The following is a 24,264-nucleotide window of genomic DNA, read 5'->3' on the forward strand; positions in this document are numbered from 1 at the left end:
CTTCTTCTTTTAAAATTATGGCTTCAGCCCAGTGGGACTATTTCGCCAGTATCAAGGTATTGAGAGGTTTACAAACGACAAAAATTGTACGGTTGTACAAGACAGTGTACGGTGATTTGTTAGCTCTTGTAAATCGATAGCTAGACTTTACAAGAAGCACGTGGACTACCGGCCGTTGACTCCAAGATGGTGATTAAACGCGCTTCAAAATTAATTCTCCATTCACTGCACACTACCACATTAGTTTACTGTATAATAAGCTATCGATATTACACTTTAAACAATATTAATAAGCAAAAAACAAAGTAATTAATCACGATGCTAACTATCAAGATGGCGCTCGAACCGGAAGACCACCGAAACTTTTATATTATTAATTATGTGACATCATTGACTTTGACATTTTTATTTTTTTTTAACATTTATGGCCTGGATGCGAGTCCTTTAAGCCATGACTTTGACATTATGAAGAGGTGTTTTTTAGCTGGGTGTTATTATTATTGAACCCATCTTCAATGAGTTTTTTTTTAAATGCATGTTCTATTATAAGACAGAAACAATTGTAAATATAAAACATTGTACTATTATTACCCAAATATCGTTAAGGTGGTTCGACTAGGTTACCCAAAGCTTAAACCCCGCTAGATGGCGTCACTTTCGCAAATTTTCAGGTTTTATTTTTTTGTGGAATAGTGTTGGTATCTGTATACTTAAAAGTATGTTTAGCGCACTCTTTACATAAATATTGAACTATTATAATAAACATTGAATACTTCATTAGTGCAAAAAACACTTTTAAAGTCGACAGAGTGTTTCTGTCATGCTATTTCCTACTATTACTCACACATGCAAACAGTGTTTCCGTGATGCTTGTAGTAGACAATTTCATGCAGTGTAAGTATGCTGCAATGGCGTTGCGGTATGTTCGTGGAAATACGTGCAAGAGGATTCGGGTTCGAGACTGGTACTTAAGTCAGGGGTACTTTTTTTTGTCCTTTTTGTGTTATGTTTCTTATACCTTTTAGTCTTCGAATTCTTGTCCGATTCCGATATAACCGAAATATATTTCAGTGATATCGGAAACGGCTCTAACGATTTCGATGAAATTTGCTGTAAGGGGTTCGATCTAGCTAGGTCTTATCTCTGGGAAAATGAGCATTTTTGAGTTTTTACTTGTTTTCTTTTTCTCCCAGATATTCAGTATTATTAATAAATTAGTTTATAACGTTTTATAAAAATATGTGACGTTTTGAACTAAAAGGTGCCACATTGTCGGTTGTCGATTAGGTTGATTTCATTTTGAAAATTTTGATTTCATTTTCAATTTGGTTAAAAACGCCACATATATTGAAAACCTGACTTTCACAAATCTCACCTTTTTGGGTTCTTCTAACTCAGAAAGGATGGAGAATACTGACGATTCTTAGTAGCACTAGCCCAAGGAAGTCCAGGTTTGTAAGTGTCAGGTATCAGTTTTTTTTAAAGCGCTAAATATAGTTCTACAAGTAAAGCAATCCCTTACTGCCCAGCCTCTATAGTATTTTTCAAACTGGAAGGGTACGATGATAGATTTCATCTCCATACAATTTATAACCTAATAATGCCAAATGTTGCAAAATTATATTGAATTGAGATCTATCATCGTACCCTTGCAGTTTGAAATAGTTATTTACGATACAAGTGCGGAAAAGAGAAAATTCGAAAAGAGTGGCGACAGATTAAAACACGACCGCAGAGAGTGTTTTAAATCGACACGAGTTGCGAATTACCTATTCGCCCGTGTATCGTACAACGTTTTACAGTACATATGGCCCTTTAAACTTTCGACATATGCATGAAAAGTGCTCTTTACGCACTAGGGCGAGAAAGTTGCACCATATGTACTGTAAAATACTTTTTAGTACATATGGTGCTACATATACGTTACCGCCCTAGTGCGGTAATTAGTACAATACGTGCATATGTCGAAAATGTAAAGGGCCATAATTATGTACTGTAAAACGTTGTACAATACACGTGCGAAAAGGTAATTCGCAACTCGTGTCGATTAAAACACTTCCTTCGGTCGTGTTTCAATTTATCGCCACTCGTTGCCAATTTCCTACTTTTCGTACTTGTATCGTAATGTACTAATAATAAAGTAGTAATTGTAAAATAAAATTAAAACTTTTTTTAAATTTTTTTTTTTGGATCCAAGTAGGTACAGTGAGTAACAACATTGCATGGCCTTCTAATTATAACTATTATAGAAAACGGGATATTTATCATGTTTATTTATATTATTTATTTCTCGATATTTTGGCCGGTCTTGCAAGACCAGTCGTTGTGGAGATCCCTGGGGAGGCCTATGTCCAGCAGTGGATGTCTTGTTGGTGTAGATGGATTCACACAACAAATGAAATAACATTTTTTCATATTTGTTATCCGTAGTTGTCCCTGTACCTGAAAGAAAAATAATATCATGATAGCACAAAATCTCTAATGTTATAGGAAGAAAGATGAAGCAACAATATGGATTCTAATAAAGTTATCATTTACTTACCTAGTAATAATTGTGTTTTTCATTCATAGACAAAATTCCATAATTTTCATCCCCAGGAAATGTTTTATTTTACTTTATTGCAGTGAGGATGTCCTGATTTTTTCTGGCTAATGAAGGAAAACATTTTATTTCCAAGAATGCCTTCATTTTGCACAATACCTAAAAAAACCTAGAGTTAGTGACACATTGACTATTCGGCAACCAAAACAGTAATAATTACATTATATAGGTATTGTTCACTGCTTATATCTACGGAAGAAGTGAGAATTATTTTCTAAAAAGATCGGCACGAGAAAATTACAATGTACAATGAAGGAATGAGACTGTACCTACCTTACGAAACTTCACCATCATGAATTCCGCTTCAATTGAGTCTGAATTTTTCTGGATTTTCGCGGACCAGAACACCGATGATTTTTGTAACTTGATTTAGACGTTGCTATCATTTTCAATTTATACAAACAAATTGATGTCACAATAAACATGACCCTATGTGTCAGTGTCAACACTGTCAAATAAAAATGCACTAAACATGACGGCACTGACAGACTTCCGGTTCGAGCGCCATCTTGATAGTTAGCATCGTGATTAATTACTTTGTTTTTTGCTTATTAATATTGTTTAAAGTGTAATATCGATAGCTTATTATACAGTAAACTAATGTGGTAGTGTGCAGTGAATGGAGAATTAATTTTGAAGCGCGTTTAACCACCATCTTGGAGTCAACGGCCGGTAGTCCACGTGCTTCTTGTAAAGTCTAGCTATCTATTTACAAGAGCTATCACCGTACACTGTCTTGTACAACCGTACAATTTTTGTCGTTTGTAAACCTCTCAATACCTTGATACTGGCGAAATAGTCCCACTGGGCTGAAGCCATAATTTTAAAAGAAGAAGAAGAAGAAGAAGATGACGGCACTGCAAATCCTGCCAGGTCGGCCAGGCAACGTCGCCAACGTCATAGAGTGGCAACGCCGCACGCAACGTATTTGTACACGACATTTGTGACACACACATACGTAAAATTGATGAAAAAATTACGTTGATTTATGTATGATTTCTGTATGAAACAAAGTTTTTCTATTAATTTAGCGCAAACGAATATTCGAAAGTAGATAAATGAGCAAATATTTCTGTAGTAATAGTGTGTAGTGCCTTAATTAAAGCAGATTGAATTTTGTATGAAAATCGAACCACCTTAATTACGATTATTTGTGTATCGTACATTTATAAAAACAATATCGAATGTTGCCTTTGGAAACTTAAAGCAGAAAGAAAAAACGCCTCTTCTTTGACAGGCGCTCCGTTCCATTCAGACAACTTATTAAGAACGGTTTTTCAATATTCAATATAAAAAAATAGAAGTGTTATAATGATGAAGAGATAAGTAATAAAATGTGAAATATGTATATTTTTCGTATTCTTACATTAACAGTAGGTTTTTATGTTGATTACGACGTTTAAAGGAAACTAATATTAATACTCATCAATAAGTAGTCATGAATTGGAACAAGAATAAATTTTAAAAAAGTGGAAAAGTAAAAAGCACTAGTTCGCGAAAACCAACTTTCCGCACGCTAAACAGCTACGTAAAGTAGCACTTTTTGAGCAACTGTATTAAAAATGCCTTTTGTTTGGTATGGGCGAAAAAATCATTTGAGATAATTCGTACTATATATGTAGATACAAAATCTGTTGAGACTTCAAGATAGGGCATTTAATTTTAGATAAAAGTTACTAGTACCTACTCTGTAAGATGATACTATTGACATTCGTCTCTTTCAGTCGCAGAGTGCTGCACAGTACCCCTCTATCCTATATATGGGGCATTTTCGATGAAAAGGGACCTTATTGTCGATGGCGCTTACGCCGCACAGCGTCGCGCGGCATTATATTTATATCGGAGCATCGTTAATAATGGCGTAAGCGCCATCGACAATATACGCCCTTTTTATAGAAAATACCACATACTCTCTTTGTAATTATGTTACTTTTATTTCAGCATGTCGCTCAAAAATGAGAGTGTAACTTGTGACTCATACAAAAACCAAACGATCCGATCTGTAATGAGCAAGTAGCAGTTTCTAATTTTTAAACTACATAACTGCATAACCTAATGCTTTATCAAAATCACAATGAAGTTTACGACAGAAATCAAAATGGCCGCCGGTTGGACCGCCGACCCGGCGCCGTAGGTGACCATCGCTTGTGTCAGGTTGTGCGCTTCCTTCGGGTCTTCTAAGATTATTGGATAGTCGTTGTAGTCGTGGGTCACAGGAGAGTAATTGCCCGCTGAAACAATCAATAATCAGTCGTTCATCGCTTTCTCAACACTTACTGGCGGTACAGGGATTATTCTGTGATTTTTTCCCCCTCAAAAAGAGGAAAATTTTACAAGAAAAACAGATAGGTCGGTACTTGAAATATTATAAAATGTAGAGAAAATAAGCTTTTGGTATTAGTAACGTAAATATTAGGCGTAGGTACTTATTTGAACAACTTACCTCCAGGTTCAGTCGCAAAATGCAAGACCGACGAAGGTTTACTCCACCCGAAACTGAAAAAATAATTTGTATGCTACTGAAGTGTTTGAAATAATATAATTTCCATAAAACCATAAACGGAGAAATTAAAAAGACTGTCAGTATTTATACAATGCCGCGTTTTTTAAATATTCATCGCCATCTATTGAGCATTGTGACTAGAGGTCTGTAGGTGGTTAGAAGGTTTTGTCCATTATAAATTTATAATTACCGGACACCATGTATAACTTTGTGTGAAGTTTTATTTCTTAGAGGATATAACCAGACGGAGTAGCCATTAACAGGCGTTCCCTTCTTTCGAGAATAGTCGGCCAATCGTCATACACAATGTATCGACTAACGTTTATCTGACATGGCTATTTTTACGTTACGTATACATTTGATATTCCCCTCCCCCGCAAAAATCGGCAGACTTTTTTGTACAGAAAATTAGAATTACAGACAAGGCGTCTCTGTTTGGTTTTATCCTCTAAGATTTATTTGTACCTGTTTCTTGACGTGATTATTGCTTCGTAGACGGTAGAGGGCGTGAGGCCTCTCACTGTGTAAGTGGCACTATGAATTGGCCCTGGAAATACGCAAAACGAGTATATAAGAACTTGAGGACCGATACTAAGGACCGTGTGCGTTGGAGGGTTTACTTAATTTATTGTGGACTGAATTGATATTTCAAACATGACAAGTACTCCACACACGCCAATAAAATGATGACGACTCCGAACACTAAATGGCGTTAAGTGTCACAGTGTACTTCTCTGTAGAAGCCATAGAGTCACACTTCTTATGTCATAAGTTATGACTCATAACGACATCTCTTCATTGAAAGTTATAAAAAAATCGAAAATCGTTATCTGCCTCTCTATCGCTCGAATAAGAGCGACAGAGAGGCAGATACCTAGACCATTTGAAACGTACCGTCGCTGGAGTCTCCGGGTACGATGATCTTGTGCCAGAGATTGGTTGGGGGCTGTGTAGTGAAGCTGTCAGGCTCGATAGCCAGACGGCCGTAGTACGGCCGTAGCCACAGGTTGTATTCTGTGAAAAATATAGTTTGAATCACATAATAGATTAAGTGCGACTCGGACTCGCCCACCGAGGGTTCCGTACTTTTTAGTGTTTGTTGTTATAGTGGCAACAGAAATACATCATCTGTGAAAATTTCAACTGTCTATCTCGGTTCATGAGATACAGCCTGGTGACAGACAGACGGATAGACAGACGAACAGTAGAGTCTTAGTAAAAGGGTCACGTGTTTACCCTTTGGATACGGAACCCTAAAAACTGTGATTTAACCGACGCGCACATTAACGACTTGAGGGCTGAGCATGCAGTCAATGGTATAAACCCGAATATTGAGTAAGTAAGGTACCTATGTGTCATATGTGTGCGTCCGAAATTGGCTTTTTCATGAAGCCTTGTCTAAAGGTGACATTCGGGTCACGACTGCAGCAGCATTACTGTTGCGACGCTATCGCTGTCAATTTCCTTACTTAAATCATTTATTAATTTGCAAGAATGTAGTACACATAATAAGTTCTTACAATATAAAGATGTCCAATACATTCTAATTCTTATCTATAAACTAGCGACCCGCCCCGGCTTCGCACGGGTGCTATGCTGAATCTATTAAAAAATACCGCATCAAAATCCGTTGCATAGCTTTAAAGATCTCTTATAGGGATGCATCCATCCAGACGGCAGGAAGCGACTTTGTTTTATACTATGTTAGTGACTCAGAATGTCACTCTCGTTGCCGGAACCGTTGTGATTAGAATTTGAAGGGAGTTCCTCAAATCTTACTGCATCAAGTTACTTACCAATGATGTTGGAGTATGAATCTACCTCCCAGATGAGGGTAAAGCCGGTGGAGGAGGCCCTGTTCAACGCCGGGTCCACTTTGAAGGAAGCCACGTTTGGCACCCCTAGGAATTGTACGTTGAGTTGTTAGTAGGTATTTCAGTAACGGTTATAATAGGTAAGAGAAACCTACTTAATTTTGCTCGGGGCAAGAGAAACAGTATGACTTATGAGAATTCCCTACAAATGTTTCTCTTGCCCCAATGTTTCTTTTATCCGATCCAACCTAGATACCATTTCATGAATTTCAAGTTATTAAAGAACTCAGAACGCATAAGTAAGCGTGTTTCTCCTAATTGTTGTATAAAATTTGATTTTGATATTTGTATAGATCGAGACTAGCCAAAAAGGGGGTTCGTTGGAAAGGCGGGCGAATTTCAAACTATATAGAAGTGATGAATACCGTCACATCTCGTGAAGTAAGTACGAAACTACGAACGTACGAACAAGTTTTGTGAAACTAACATATGTAATTTAGAAATCTCACGGAGGGCACTTTTGTCCGCAAGTGTGCCGTGCATGTTGGAACCTCCAGGCCTAAGCCGGTCCGATGGCAAAAGACCTGACGGGCTGACACTTATCCCATGGGAAAAGGGTAAGTGTCTACTTTGGGACGCGACATGTGTCAGCACGTATGCTGCCTCGCACATTGGTCGGACGGTCCGGACGGCAGGAGCGGCGGCTGAGTGGGCGGCACTTAGGAAGCGCGACAAGTACTCGGCGCTGCTGACTAAATATATTTTTGTCCCTTTAGCAGTGGAGACGTCTGGGTGTTGGTGTGCCGAGGCCAAAATTTTCTTGGGCGAATTGGGGCAGCGTTTGAGGGAGAGAGGTCATGACCCTCGTTCCGGGTCATTCCTGATGCAGAGGCTGTCTGTCGCGGTCCAGCGTGGCAACGCGGCGAGCGTGATGGGCACCTTTTCGTCTGGACGGGCGCGGGACGAGTGGTTTGACTAGATTCTAGGTGTGTCTTTTTTTAGTTTAGTTTATAGTTAATTTTAGGGTAATTTATTATTATGTACAATGTCGATGTATTGTTGTGACTTGGTTTTAGTTTAGTTTACTTTTTAGTTAATTTTAATGTAAATTGATATAAATTGTACTGTATAGGAAAACTTAATTTAAATAAATGTTTATTTAGAAATTCACCCTGATATTTGTTACCGGTTGCTTTTTGGTAAAGGCAAATAACGTGAGCAAAAGAAAACTTGTTCCAAAAATCCTAGTTTTCCTTTGGATTGGATGGTCAAAAAGAAGACGTTTTACGCGTTACGTCTAAATGTGTCACTTGCCTGTGAGTTTGAAGGAAACATCGGCCATGCCGAGCGCGTTTTCGGCTCGGAAGGTGTAGTTCCCAAGATCTCTTGCTTGGACTCGACGGAATATAAGCTGGTGTACGTTGTCTTGGACCACTCTGTGTATCCTGTACGCGGAGGGTTCATGTTATTCATGATTTGTGCCATTTTCAACCAAAAGGGTATTGTCGCTTGTCAGTAAGGCGCTATTTCCATATAGCTTTAATTAGAAATCAACCTAATCAACAAGCGACAATGTGGGACCTTTTGGTTGAAAACGTCACATTTATGTACAAAATCAATGATGCACCGTAACATCTGGCATTGAGTGCGACTGCCCGAGTTTCGGAGCGTAAAACCTCGACCTCAAACAACCAAGATCAAAATAACTCTGGATAACCCAAGCTTGGGATGACTACAGGGATCTCAAAAGCGAAGCGGACACGAAAAGCTGACATTTCTTGGCCCTTTCCGGGCCGATAAGACAAATACGGCAAATTGGTATTGTACCATCTGATGTGAAATATCATGATATGTTGGTACGATCACGTACGACATACCTGTCATCGGTGTGTACGGCGCGCCCGTCCCGATACCACGTAGTTCGCGGCATCGGAGCAGCGAATTCTACTCGCGCCGCCAACGCCGCTCGCAGCCCGACCGCGGTGTGGACGAAACTACGCACCGCAGACACTACGGGCGCATCTGATGAAGAAGAAAGCATAATTAACGAATAGTAGTTAGCTAATACCTAAGTTATCTCATTGATATAGGCTCTGAGAGCACCTCGCAATTCCAAATTCGTGAAATCGAAAAATTTACAAAAAAGTGAATGACTCGAATATCCGCCGTGGCCGGATCCTCGTCCATATCCTCGGGGTGGAGCACCCCGGATAGCAGGCGCTCGGCCTTGAATGAATGAATCACCGTGAATGATAACCCGAATGTCGGCAGTGGCCGGGTCTCCGACACCATTCTCTGCCGTGCAGCGGAACACCCCGGCTAGCAGACGGTGTTCAGCCTTGAACTTGATGCGGTGCCGGTGCTCTAGCAGCGCCATGGGCTCGCCCTGGGGACACGAGAATAGACTGTCAAAATATGAGCATGGACGACAATTAATGTATATACATAACGCGTATCTCCAATATTCAGTTCCATCTATCTATTGAATGAAAGTTACCTGGTTATTCTGACCAGATCTACAGATATAAACATATAGATAATATACATTCGACGAACGGATATTCTCTTGTCATATCTCTGAAAAGTCATTCTAGGATCTACTGTGAACAAGAAAAAAATTCATTTCGTTATCTGCCGCTCTATGACTATCGCCAAAGATAGATATAACTCCGTAATAGATGGATACAGTCTAAGGAAAAAACGTGCCTCGAAAATCAAGAAAATTTGATTCTCGATCAGAGGGCGCTACTAGCTTTGGCCTACTGTCGTATAGATGGCTTTGACGGTTTCGTTTGTTATTTAACAATTTTAACGCATATCAGTGAAAGAACATGGGTCAAAATCATAAAAATAATTAATGCAAATAAAAAAAATCATTTATCCATATTTAAATAAATTTTATCTTATTTTTATAAATCTTCATTTCTAGTTTTAAAGTGTGTCGACAGATGGCAGTTAATTTACTGGGGTTACAAAATTTACTATGACAGTACCGCTCTATCTTATTATATCCTCTTTGCTATCACTCTTGATTATTCAGAGCAGAGAGGCAGATAAAGAATGTACCTATCTGGCACGAAAGCTGAAGACGCCAGTTTGAATCCGGTCTCAGCCACTGAGGCTTGGTAGCTTATTCTCTATTTAAATTTATACTAAGTATTTCTTGGTTAGCCGCTGATTATATAGCCGGGGCAGAGGCAGACCAAAAAAGAGATGGCGGGATGACTTCGATGCTTTTTGCAGCGACTGGCGGGAGCATGCACTAAACCGTGATGAGTGGCGAAAGAAAGGGGAGGCCTTTGCCCAGCAGTGGGAGTAGGGGGAGGGGGACACAAGATGAGAAAAAAAAGATGGTTACCTAGTTACTCTCTTATTGACTTACATTCTTCCTCCATGTAACGTACGGCTGCGGCGTGCCGCTGGCCTCACAGCTGATGTCCACAAACTCCCCTTTCTTGACTTCAAGGAATCCATCTTCTGGTATCGTCCTGATCACGGGTGAAGCTGTTGAGGAAGTAACGTATGATACGTATGAAGTAAAGTATGTTGCAAAAGTGACCGCTTTCAGCTTTAAATTACTCTCCGGTGGCGCTAGTTAGGCTCTGGGACATGAGTATAACATGAACCATAATATAAGGCAACAAATAACCCGACCAAATTACGTAGGTTGTTTTTGATAGTATTTCGGTGTATGGTGGCGCCGCCTAATTACTGTTTTTTGATGGACACTTTTCATACATAGAGATTTGACTCCTTTATATAGTCTCCATGGTGCCGGTGTTATTTATACGTCATAATTTCATAGAAGTTTGACGTTTAAAATAACAACTGCACTGCATGTGCTGTCAAAATCTCTGCACTTTTCTTGGTCCAGCTCTACCTACCTGTTATAAAGAAATGTAAATGTGTCGTTCTCAAGTAAAAGGTACCACATTGTCGCTTACCACAAGGACGCCCTGACAGGTTATTCGTATAGAGATGCAAGCAAATTTCACCCTTATGGTAAGCGACAATGTGGTACCTTTCACTTGAGAACGACACAAATGTTGGCTGATATAGGCGACTACAGCAGCATTAAGGATGACTTATGCTAGAACGGTCCGGATTCGGGCCGAGGCGTCCGAGACTTCAGTTTTCTATAGCATCACCAATGTCACTGATCACCCATCATAGAAAATGAAGTGTCGGAAGCCTCTGCCCGACGCCGGACGGTTATAATAGTTATTTGTGCAACAAGAGAGGAAAGTTGGTTTTTCTTGCGAGTGTTTATTTTGAGTCCCGAGAAAGCGAAAGATTCTAAGTTAGAATCTTGAGCGTAGCGAGGGACTCAAAAACACGAGATGTAAAATAACTGCTCTCGTGTTGCACACATAATTTTTCACCTCAGTAGTCAGAACATATTAATGGTTAAAATGTATTTCAAATTACACAGAATAATACAGAGAAAAAAAAATGTAATAAAAGTATGAAGTGGCAGTTCATGGCCTTCACTAAATTAAAAAGCTACTTTGTTTCACTCCCTGGAGTGACGAAAGTAGGCTTGTTCGAGCTGCTGAGGTGAAAATAATGTTTGAGTCATCCCTTACTGCCGTCGTCTACAGCGTTGACGCGGGCGATATCACTGTTCATTCCCTTGATAAATTGTGTTGCTCCGAACGTTCAATCCGTTCCTCATTTTGTCAAGGAGATTGACAGTGACACCGCCCGCCCTGCCAACTTTCTAAAATTCGGGATTTCATTATAGGCAGACATCGGATTCTAGGGGGCAAAATCAATGACGAGGTAGGGAGTTTCTATATCGATAAATTAAATTATCGATACTTTTCCCTAATTATAGCCCCCAGCTTCGTTTATAACTGTATATTATTTGTATTCTATTATTTCGGGGTCTTTTTATTTTTTTATTTATCACAAAAAAACTTAAGAGGACAGTTTGTTGGTGGATAAAGCCTGTTCTACCCACTTATAACCTAAATTTTTATAATATCTACTTGTCACTACTCAATACTACGTGTAATTAAATTTTACCCCCAAAATTCCGATTTCTGATTATAGGTTATTGGTGATACTTACACTGTACTTCAATGGCGTGCATCTGTTTAATCGGGCCCCATGGTTTAGGACGGATCACCTGTGGACAGAAGTCAATTAGTAGGTATATGTATATGTAAGGTCTGTTTTTAGGGTTCCGTACCCAAAGGGTAAAAACGGGACCCTATTACTAAGACTCCGCTGTCCGTCTGTCTGTCCGTCTGTCACCAGGCTGTATCTCATGAACCGTGGTAGCTAGACAGTTGAAATTTTCACAGATGATGTATTTCTGTTGCCGCTATAACAACAAATACTAAAAAGTACGGAACCCTCGGTGCGCGAGTCCGACTCGCACTTGGCCGGTTTTTTTATTCCGTAGACTAAAATGACGTTTCATGTGTAAGACATGACATTTCTTAGTACCACATGAAATGTCATTTTAGTCTACGGAATAAAAAACAGAATATAGGGTATAGATTTAAATATTTCAATTCTCTCTCATTAGGTAAGGATAAATAAACCGCATATTTTAATAATAAAATGCGATTTATAATACGGCCCTTGCTCAATTCGTTAAAAAATGAAAAATAATGAAAGTTTTGTAAAAGTTTAAATTCTGGCTCTTTCTTGAAAGATACCATCAAGTGTTTTAAGGTACCTAATATGCAGGGGAGAAGTATAAATAAGTAGGGACTAGGGACTTATAATTAAAAAAAAAAGCCAAAAGAAATTGTAAATGCCAAAATACCTACAAACAGTGCAGGAAGGATCGCATAAATTTCCTAATTTACATTCTGACTAACGAATTCTCTTTGTCTTGCCGACATCCTTGGTTAGTCAACGGGTTAAATTAACCCTTCAACGGCCGTAAAGGTAACGGAAGGGCTCATTAGTTCGCTTAGGGCCAATTAAAGACCACCCTATTGTGTGGATTGGTCATCATTTGTGTACCATTAGAATATATGACGAGTGGATTGAAATGAGTTGAAAACTTTTGCATCGATTATAAGGTTAAGCAAGGATGGCGTGGTCATCGAATGGATGGGTGACCATTTAGGGTATGAAAACTCCTACTCCTTTATGGTTAGAAAACTAACGGTTGTTTATTTATTTCACCCATCTTAGGAAAATATTATGTAAAAGTTTACTAGTTTCCATTTACTAAGTTATTAAGCACCTAGGTATATGCTGCAGTAGGCAAGGTATCTAAGTAAGTATTGAAATAGTTGTCCCAAAATCGAAAGACAGATAAAGCACTATTTTTATTTTTGTTCTTAACTTTCGGTAACAGAAAACACAAATCTGTGTAGGTATGACGCATTTAAGCTGTTATAGTTGTTCAAGGTTGGTATTATTGAGATACACCATAGGTTAAAAAAACTGCGTTCATGGACTAAATTTTTAATTGCCCGTTAATGGGAAGAGACAAAAGGCGGCTCGAAAGAGTTCTACAATTGATTAATTGCAGATAATTGGACTAGGGAGCTCTGACCGTCGGTAGTGATGGGATATTTCATCGATATCGACGCATTATAAATCTAAAAAGTAATTTGTGTCGATCATCGACACAACATGATTTTTTTTATCGGTTAATCTATTAATTTCATGAAAATATCGTTCGTCGACGCAAAATGAATTTATTTTGTTTTGGGATCGGCTATAATTTTCGCTGAGTCTCGTGAAGATTTTGTTGAGACTCAGAACAAATTACCGCTCGAAAAATGAGAAAGTAGGTGCATTTCTATGCCTTTATAGTATGTAGTTGATCTATCATTGAAGTGTAGCATAAAAATCGGAACGATTCTGCAGAGGGCAGAAGCAGATCCATATTGTTATATTTGTTGAACTATTAAGGGCGACGGAAGAAACAGCCTCTCTTGTGGTGCTGGAATGCAAAACATGTCAGATCTTCAAGTGATATCCCCGAGGTCCTACTCGACAACACAGGTTTGATATAGGTTTTCTTGAGTAGTTGGGATGGCTGGATCCTGGAACATCCTATCCCCTCTCACGCAAAACAGGCGCTAGTGGTCGAGTTGCGGACACCTGTCTGGATCATTAGGTACAGTCGAAGGCAAAATATCGATCCAGACAAATGGCTCAAAAATATGTGAACACGACTTTATTGTCTTTAAGAGCGTACACATATTTTTGAAACTTTGGGAATGTATATATATATATTTATGCCCTTGACTGTACATCAAAATATCGACATCGATACAGACATATCGTCTCAAATCCCTAACTGTAATTGTAAAGCATTGAACATCAAACGATGGGCGGACCTACTAATCCCTCTACGTGAGAAACTACTTCTTTACAACTGTAACGAACTTTTGATATCCGCCATATTTAATTCTATAAACCATTATTATTTGACCTCGACGCTCGTTACAACCATGTAAAATGAGAGCTCACTGTTATACTGGTTTATAGTGTTGAATAAGGCAAGATTAATCTTATGGCGTAATTCTAAAAAGACAGGTTCATTTATTATCAACTTATTATTCGGACTTGCATGAGTCATGATAAGTTAATTCATAGTTTGTTACAATTTGGAAATGTTGCAAATTGTGATTAATATTAGCTTTAGATTAAGGATGACTCACGTTAGACCGGGCCGTGTCCGGGCCGGAGCTTCCGGCGCTTCGTTTTCTATGGAAAGGATCACGTGATCACCTGTCATGTCAAAGAAAAGTAAGCGCCGGAAGCTCCGGCCCGGACACGGCCCGGTCTAACGTGAGTCATCCTTTATGCGTTTTATTTTAACTTAACGCTGCTCAAAAAGACCGTGATTACTCTGTTTTACCCCTGACTTATGCGTCATTCTCATTACCTTAAAAGTTTTTTTTTTCACTTTATACCGTAAAATGGGGTGAGTAGGAGCAAAACTGACATTCAAACCTCGATAACATTTTATTTATACATATGCAAACTAAATGGTGTATGTAATAAGTGTTCCGGACGTTTGTATTTTAGTTTTTATTTTATTTTGGGTAGTTCCATTCCATAACTTTGACAATAAACAGGAAAAACCACCTCACCCCGTAGTCCCTCGTAATTGGGATAAGATGGGTTTTCATACAAAGTTGATTTTGGAAGATTGTTGGATCGATTTTTATTTGTTATGAGTATTACTATAGCTCCATTTTAAATTGGAATATATATAACATACCTCGCAAGTATATTGAGCAGTGTCATCTGCAGTAAGGTCATCGATCTGCAGGCTGTAGTTCGCGTGGAGACGGGTCCTCGGTGGTAGGAGATGGTGGGGGTCTCGACTGTCTCCTAGTAGTGTCTCGCCCTTGTACCACTGGACACGGATATCGACGTCTGTGAACAAAATAATACTATATTTCCATAGCACTAATTCCAAAATCGCGAAAATATAATTATTATTGTCATTAAGACGTTTACTATATGTCTGGTGTTACTCAACAGTCAACACTTACAAGTTAATTTTGGGGACCTATCAATAAGGATGACACACAATGAATCGAAACGCAGAACAGAAAAGTTTTTTATGTTTTTTTTTTTTTTGAAATGATAGGGACCATACTCAAGTTGATGAGCGTTTATCTAAAAATGCCAATCGACAAATAAAAATGTACGTACAGTCACCTGCAATAATATGTTACACAACGAAGGCCGAAAAAATATCTGACACGATCTTATTTGTAGAGCCATAAGAGCGTGTCACATATTTTTGCGGCCTTCGAAGAGTAACATATTATTGTAGGTGACTGTACCTACATATCGCGTCGGCATATTCGGGTTGACAATGCGAATGAATATCAATCTTTTCCATAGTGGCAGTTTCCATAACAATTTCTCACTTGGCTGAGCCCTCAATGTTGACTGTAAGAAATTGGACTACAAATCCAACCAAATGCGACTAAATCCGTCTGCGAAAAATTCAGTACACGCCGAGCGCCTTTTTCAAACAATGTTGGGTAAAATTGGGAGCAGCGATTGCTTGGTGGGCTCTATTTCCTAAGTAAAATAAAAAATAAAGAAAGAAGAAAGGCCAGGTCAAGAGCACCCTAAACTGGCGACTGGCGAGCGTGTATGAGGAATATTATGAAAGTGAAGGAAGCGAAAGAGGTATGCCAGGATCGTAGCAAGTGAAAATCCGTGATCTCTGCCTACCCCTCCGGGAAATAGGCGTGATTATATGTATGTATGTAAATAAAAAAAATAAAAATACGCTCTTGTACGGAATTTTCCGCTGACGGATTTGGCCGCATTGTTCTTACATATAAACCGGCCAGCATTGATATTTGATCTAACATTCCTTGCCCTAACGCTTCAAAGCGACGATCAAAGATATCAACCTAAATTGACCCTAGCCCAAATCTGACCCTTGACCCTATTTGTCACCAATAATAATTCTAAATTCAATACATCGCCTTGGCAGGAAGTAGATCACTATCTTTATGTACCAATTGTATGAGATGTATGAGCCACTTGGTGAGAGTCAATTCATATAGTAAGGAGTGAATAGGGTCCGGTGAGACACGTGGCGAGTTTTATTGTATTTTACAAGTTTTTAGGGTTTCGTACCCAAAAGGTAAAAACGGGACCCTATTACTAAGACTCCGCTGTCCGTCTGTCCGTCTGTCACCAGGCTGTATCTCATGAACCGTGATAGCTAGACAGTTGAAATTTTCACAGATGATGTATTTCTGTTGCCGCTACAACAACAAATACTAAAAACAGAATAATATAAATATTTAAATGGGGCTCCCGTACAACAAACGTGATTTTTTTGCTGTTTTTTTCCGAGTCAGACTCGCACTTGGCCGGTTTTTTGGGATTATGTTTAGCTAAACGGCAAAAACGGACTATATATAGTTACATCATGTTGGTCTGTCTATCCGTAGATATGTTATGGGTATAAATTTAGTCTTTCTCATAGCTTTCGATGACGGCGACCCTAAATAAACATTATGGACGTTATCTATCGTCTATTTTGAGCCCTAATATGGCTGGCTAGGCTGAACTTGCTCCTAAATACTCTATTGCACATGTGACAATAAAGTTGGCCAGCCGCATTGAACACCATCATATAGATCGGAGCTGCTAAGGTGCTCTATCTGAACACGTGCTCTAACGCCTTGACAATAGGGACGTGTTCAGATATTTGTGAGCGCTTTAGCCGCACCGATATATCTGATTATCTTTCTATTCTGGTTGCGAATGTTTTGACGCTGTTATCAATGGTAAAATGCCAAGAGGATCTTCGAAGATCTTGCGTGATGCGTATATGGCTATGTCACAGACACTTTAATCAGAAAATGTAAGATATGATTGATCTCGGCCACTGCGACTGTAAACCCAGCTGCAAAAGTGCATGACCACTTCATAAATGAATTCCTTTTATTCATGTCAATGCATGACAATGCAATTTTGCAGCTCGCTGTACCTAATTCTGGAATAGGCTGTTTTAATGAAGTCTCATGTGTATTCCGGTGAGGTGAATGATATAATAGGTCATGTCATGTCTTACTACTTTTTGCTACAAGTAAGATCGACCTCGATAAAGCGAAAAAAATGACTCCATCATAAATCTCATTCCTTCGAAATCATTTTTGTTTTTATTTCGGCTTTGGTTACTTTGGTCTCAAGGTAAAAGTGAAAAAACATTATGTATTAACTAGGACATAAGTAGTAGGTGTGTCTAACGGACAAATCTATCAATGTACGGCGGAAATGTGTCTCATCCTTATTGATCTTTAGTTTATATGTACATATATTGCTTTACTAAATAGTTTAAAATAATTACTTCCTTACCAATTCTACGTTAAACGTGTGAGATTGGACCCCCCGATGTGTAACGCATGTAAGTAGATCTAATCTAATCAGGTTCTTTGTTTTCGACACCCCAGCTTGACCCATTTGTTTTAATAAATGACTGGTCGACTCGACCAGATATACACATAAATAAGGTAGATGCTACTCATTGTAGAATAGTTACGGTCAAAGATTTTATTTATGACCTATTTCGTACCTTGTCACAGTACCTTTATCATCTAGGTATACGAAAAGTTAACTATGACATTGTGATGCTTAGGTCTCTATTCGTAGAGGTTGTACTTACTTAACATTTCACCTTTTGATAATGTTATCTATCTAAAAGAATAGTAGACGTCACCGGTGACCGTAGAGCTGGCAGCTTCCCCGCACAAAGAGTAAGCATTGCGATACAGCGAGGAAATGCTGCCAGCATCTACGGCACCATGCCGCAGTTTTTTTAGTTTTATTTATTTTTAGTTTTAGTTTTGAAGTTTTATATGTTAGCTATTTATTTGTTTTATATAAATGTTCTATCATTTTTATTAAGAAAATACTATAAATGTAAAAAAAACTATCTGATATTCATAATATTCATATACATATTTGTTTTACACAATTATTGTTTTAATAACATAAACATACAATTTAATGCTAGTTCTCACAGTTAACTGCATAATTGGTACGATGCTTGAAATAATGGGCATAGCTTTTATTAAAACAACTTATTTGAATTAAGGTCGCCTACACACGATCTGATTACATGCGTAACTTTGTCATCTTAACTGTCAGTTTGATGTCAGGTGCCCATTTCTCGAACGGTATTAGAGTAATATTATTAGTCCACATACTGTCAAATCGTATGGGTTTCCATATAGTTTCCATGACCACGCACTAATAATACTAGCCTAATATGGTCAAGAAATGGGCCCCTGATCTAAACAAAGTAATATATATAAGGTTTTTTAAGCGTAAGTAGTAATATTTACAGACGAAGTGGACGTAGTTTCTTTTTACGGTACGATGCTTTGGTTGTGGGCAAAGAATCCATCTTATATACGTTTCAGCCGATTTAAAAATATAAGTACATGAGGTTGACCCTTTGCCCCATTCTAAAACAATTTTTATTTTATTTGTGTGTTTTTCACAAATATTTGTTCCTGAGTTATGGATGCATTCTACACGGTGTAACTTGAGCCACTGAAAACCTGAGACACTCCAACATATTTTATTTATTTTGAACTAATTTTGAGTATTTGTTCTTTAATCCGATAAATATTAAAAAAATATTCGTTGATTAGTTTTCTTAACAATTCTATTCGACTGGTAATTCTACACAAGATGCTTCGTCGTTTTAGTGACGTCAAACAATTGCTAGTTACCATCGTAAACACTGTTAACTGACCATTTGCATACCTTATTGCAACGAGATAAGGTTTACCAATGGCCAGTTAAGGCTGTTGATCATTGACAAATAACATGTCAAATGCTAGTTATTGATATTGTTGCATTACAAACTTGTAGACTGGGCATGTAAAAAAAATTTACCCCCATTAAAATATAGCGCAATCGATTCTGAACATACTGTTTATTTATTTTATTTTATTTATTAAGTACAGCCACATCGTATTTATTACATATGTTGCATTACAATTGTGTCAAAGTACTTCACCTGCCAACCAGCCTTCTTTGGTACTGTTTTTAGGTTTTCAGTGGGTCATGAAACACCGTGTATATACCTATGTATTCTATATATGGTCATTTAGTACCCACAACACAAGCCTTATTGAGCTAACTGTGGGACTAGGTCGATCTGAGTAAAATTGTCCTATAATATTTATTTATTCTAAAGAAAACTATAATACCCAAATGAACGCTGAGGTTTAACGTAACGCATTCGATCGGCCTAACTCCGACGATTATGTTGTAAAAGTAATCAGCGTAATTCGATATGATTACTTAAGTGTGCGAGTATAAACATTAGTTTTTGGAAGTAACTTTGTAACACACTTAGTATACCATACCTACTTATATGTAGTAGAATTTTTAACACTTACATAAAAATTATCGCAGCTATGTTATAGTTATAGCATTAAAACATAAGCCTATGGCTATGAATATAATCCTCTTTTATTATCAGTAAAATTATAATAATGTGGTTCTTAACATAGACAAGCAGTCAGTGATCTCAAATGATCATCCGTCCATCAATAAAACTGACAGATGTACGCAGCACATTTGCATAATAAATGTATCAAAATGTTTCTATCAGATTTAAAATAAAACAGAAACTTTAGAAAATCAACTTTATTCTTTTCGATATAAAGTTAAAAATCAAATTGTGTGTTAAATGTTTGAAAGAATGTTGCATTCGTGTTCGTGCATAAAGAATAGGTATTATCTTTTTTAAATATCCGTTCTTCGGCTTTGTAAAGTCGTTATATGAATTTTGATTTTAGGGTGGTTATTGGATTAATTAGTTTTACAAAGATTAAAGAACTAATAATTTGTCGTTAGTTCTGATTCTTAATAATTATGGGCACGGTGTAAGCTTTAAAAGAATTTCATCAAATTGTTGATTGTTGACGTGGAAAATTTTTTTTACACGTTTAGCGGAAGCCGCTCGACCCCAATCTCAAAGGAATACCGCAAATCGATGTACAGGTTAGCCGTTTGGCACACACATACTAGAGGCCAAAACAAAATTTTTGACCCGCAGTTCCTAAAAAAATTTCGCTGCCGGGGGGAGTAGTAAAACATTTTTTTTTTGTATGGAAAACAAAAATTTTTTTTCCAAAACCTATCGAGTGTGGTATCATACGAAAGGGCTTTTTGAGGTGATTCTAAAAATATATCACATCATTACATTTCGGGCATTTTTTTAAATTAAAACAAAAAGAATTTTCGAAACATACCAAGTTTAGGCTCCTCCAGGCACGATATGGCTGATTTTTTTTTGTACAATATACCACAAATGATACGTGATATCCTCATGTCTAACCCCAAGAAAGAAATTTTGAAAATAATATCATTAGCAATTTTTTTTTAATTTTTCCATTTTACAAAGTGACACAGTTCTACTTCAATACCTATTTCTCGAGACTTATGGAACTATACTGCAGATACGGTACATATTAATCATAAAATGATACGTAATATCCATATATCCAACGGGAAATACCTCTTTAACCGTTTAACTGCGCCTTTTCATCAGTTGGTATAATTTGTTTAGTTGTGTACGAAATATCAAGGTTGTATCCTCCAGCTACGATATACCTTACTGATTCTTTTTGTGCAATATACCACAAATGATACGTAATATCTTGATATCGAACCCCAAGAAAGCAATTTGGTTTTGGAAAAATTGTTTTTTTTTTCCATACAAAAAAAAATTTTACCACCCCCCCGCAGCGAAATTTTTTTAGGAACTGCGGGTCAAAAATTTTGTTTTGGCCTCTAGTATGTGTCTGCCAAACGGCTAACCTGTACATCGATTTGCGGTATTTTTATACGAACGAGTTAGACTAGTTCTTTCTTATTGTTCTCTTGCACACTTTAATACAATTAATTTTTTTGTGCAAAATAGGAAACAGAAAACCGGGGTTATTCTTAAAAAACGGATTTAGATCTTGCTCTTAATCGTATCTTTAAAATTAAGTACTTATCTTAAGAGCCCTAGAATTAAGGCCTCATAAACACGCAGGCGCAGGAAAAAATACGCTACTATCTGCATCTTTCTTGCACTTTTTTACGGCGTAGAAGTACCATAAATAGAAAGAAAATTCTAAGTACGAAATAGATACCTACAAAAAACGACAAAAATATTACTTGGAAAAATTACTCCTTAAACTGGATTTCTCAAACGTTTTAAATATTTTCCAGATGCGCTTTCACAACAGATGAATAACTGGCGCTATTTCAGAAGTCTGATATTTTTTTGTTTATTTCGCACAATATTGATAACTGGCCAAAAATTACAAAATTTTTATCTACCCAAGTAAGTACATTGTACATTGATGTATATTTCGTGTAATAAATAAATACAAATAAAATTCTTATTCTACCCGAGTATTTCGTTTCATACCATCCAAAACTAACCTGTGTCATGAATATAGCAGGGCAGCAGCACACTGTCATTCTCATAACTTTTGACAGTCACTGGTATACTCTTGAACACACTGTCACAGTACACAGAACGCAGCGTCAGTAACGCGATCACTAAACAGTTTGTTTCCATCTTGTTCAAGCGTCTCTCATTGGATTTAATATTTTTTATAAAATATAGAATTCCCACACAATTATTTTAATAATAAAAAACGTTATTTTTATGAAATTAAAAATTCCTAAACTTTTGCAAACTTTTTATAAAAAAGCAGGTATACAATATTAACACACACACACACACACAGGTATAAACAGCAAAATTAATATAAAATTCGTCACACTACACTATCAAACATAAAAATTGTGTATTTTGCTTTATTTAAAAATAATAAGCCAGATTTGTCGTGTGCAGCGACTTGTAAAACGGATGTGCAAACATCCTTTTGCATCTATACAAAGTAAAAAAGCTTTTATATCAAGTAATTAAAGTCCATTTTTATTCAAACTGTAAATCATTACGCTCTGGCGCACGGTGTGAAAAGAACTTAAAACTTAATCCGGTACAAAAGAAGAGTTTTTTTTTTATAAATATATTTGACGCTCTGGTGAGGTGCGCCTTAAGTTTTTATGAGGTGATTAGAAAATGTTTTGTCGGTTAAGTTTTTTTAAATATATAGTAATGAGAAACATAACATTTACAATCACAGGTATTACTTATTTATATATTGTTGGTATTTTCTTATCTCCCTATACTTATTTATATTATGGTTATATTTGCAAACTTTTTAATTTTCATAGATTTAAAAAAAGTTGGTCAAAACCGAGGGCACCTATTTAATTCTTTTTTACAAGATTGATACAAGTTTTATGTGGTAATTGCAATTAGTAAATAAACTTAATCAATACACGTGTTTAATTACCGTTACAGTTTTTAAAACTTATTTCTTTTAAAGTACATCTGTATACCTTAAAACATAAGTAAAAATTTTGTCGCCTTGGACATTCCTATCTAAGGCTAATCTTATAGCTTCTAAGGGTGATAATTCAAAATTCAACATAAACTATTTAATTTCAACGAAACACTAAAAACTTTGAATTTACGGTGCGCGCGCGCCGAATGGCGGGAAAACGGACACTGACAGCTGCGCTGCGCAATCCTCGACGGATCATTGGGATTGGGACGCCGGGGACGGGGACACACTGGGCACAGGCACAGGGAGCCTAGCCAAGATGACAATTTTTGATAGAAAACGCCAATCGCAACTTTAATCTCGTGTGCCGGGATTATATTTTTCAATTTTTTTTTTGTCTTAGTTTTGGCTTTTTTTCTGCAACTTTGTAACCAATATTATTCTTACCCTCTCAAATTAAATTTAAAAACGACGGTAGTCATAGTCAATGTCATGTGTACGTTTTTTTATGGTTTTCTTGTCTTAAATTTCTGTTTACTTGGTAGATTAATAATAATGCTTGTGTTTTATATCAATGTTAATTTCCGTACCCAAAGGGTAAAAACGGGACCCGGGACACGGGATTTACTAAGAAAAGCTGTAAAAAGTAATGAAATAAACTCATTTGTATTACGTGCTATTACTAAGACTCCACTGTCCGTCTGTCGGTCTGTCCGTCTGTCTGTTTGTCCGTATGTCTGTCACCAGGCTGTATCTCATGAACCGTGATAGCTAGACAGTTGAAATTTTCACAGACGATGTATTTCTGTTGTTATAAGAACAAATACTAAAAAGTACGGAACCCTCGGTTGGCGAGTCCGACTCGCACTTGTCCGGTTTTTTAATTATTGTGGGAGTTAGGAGCTTCCAGTAATTTGTAATTTAGCTTCAATTAATATGTAACTTGAATGTTCATGCCACGTTTACTCTTAGGCCCACTTGCACCATTCAACTAACCCGGGTTAACCGGTTAAACCTGGAGTTACCATGGTTACCAGTACAATTTGACACTGGGTTAACGGTTTAACCGCTTAACCCCGGGTTAGTGGGATGGTGCAAGTCGGCCTTAATGTGCCCTAAGCTTTACAAGCGTCACATAATACCCCAATTAAAATAAATCATAACACTACGTTAGCCCAGGAGTCTTGCATGCCGGATTACTCACTGGACAGGGACAGTCATACAATAAGTCTCAATCATACTATAGAGAAATAAGTAAACAGAGTGCTCACTCCGTACATAGATAAAAACCTATTTAAAATAAGTTTTAAGTTAAGCGAGCTTTGCGGAAACTTATTTCTAATAAGATTTAAGTCTTAATAGTTAAGTAGGTACTAACTTTTAAGCGAGTTTTAAAGTTATTCATAAACGTTTTACCATACATATATACCTCCTGGGGCCCATTTCTAGAACGGTACTATACTAATATTATTAGTCCACGAATGGCAACACACTAATAATATTAGA

The 24,264-nt window shown here is 37.3% G+C and overlaps 1 protein-coding gene across 1 annotated transcript; it reads right to left on the reverse strand.

Moving 5' to 3' along the window:
- Nucleotides 1–4,639: 4,639 nt before the first annotated feature.
- On the reverse strand, nt 4,640–22,053 carry LOC134751833 (neurotrimin-like). Its single transcript, XM_063687328.1, has 12 exons — nt 21,842–22,053; nt 15,126–15,283; nt 11,993–12,050; nt 10,302–10,423; nt 9,164–9,305; nt 8,797–8,941; nt 8,234–8,364; nt 6,902–7,006; nt 6,000–6,119; nt 5,571–5,652; nt 5,046–5,098; nt 4,640–4,833 (listed from the first exon to the last, which is right to left on the reverse strand). The coding sequence occupies exons 1-12, from the start codon at nt 21,978–21,980 to the stop codon at nt 4,655–4,657; spliced, it is 1,434 nt and encodes a 477-aa protein (XP_063543398.1). The 5' UTR covers nt 21,981–22,053; the 3' UTR covers nt 4,640–4,654.
- Nucleotides 22,054–24,264: the final 2,211 nt, after the last annotated feature.

This window comes from Cydia strobilella, chromosome 23 (assembly GCF_947568885.1).
Source record: "Cydia strobilella chromosome 23, ilCydStro3.1, whole genome shotgun sequence".
NCBI classification, from domain to species: domain Eukaryota; kingdom Metazoa; phylum Arthropoda; class Insecta; order Lepidoptera; family Tortricidae; genus Cydia; species Cydia strobilella.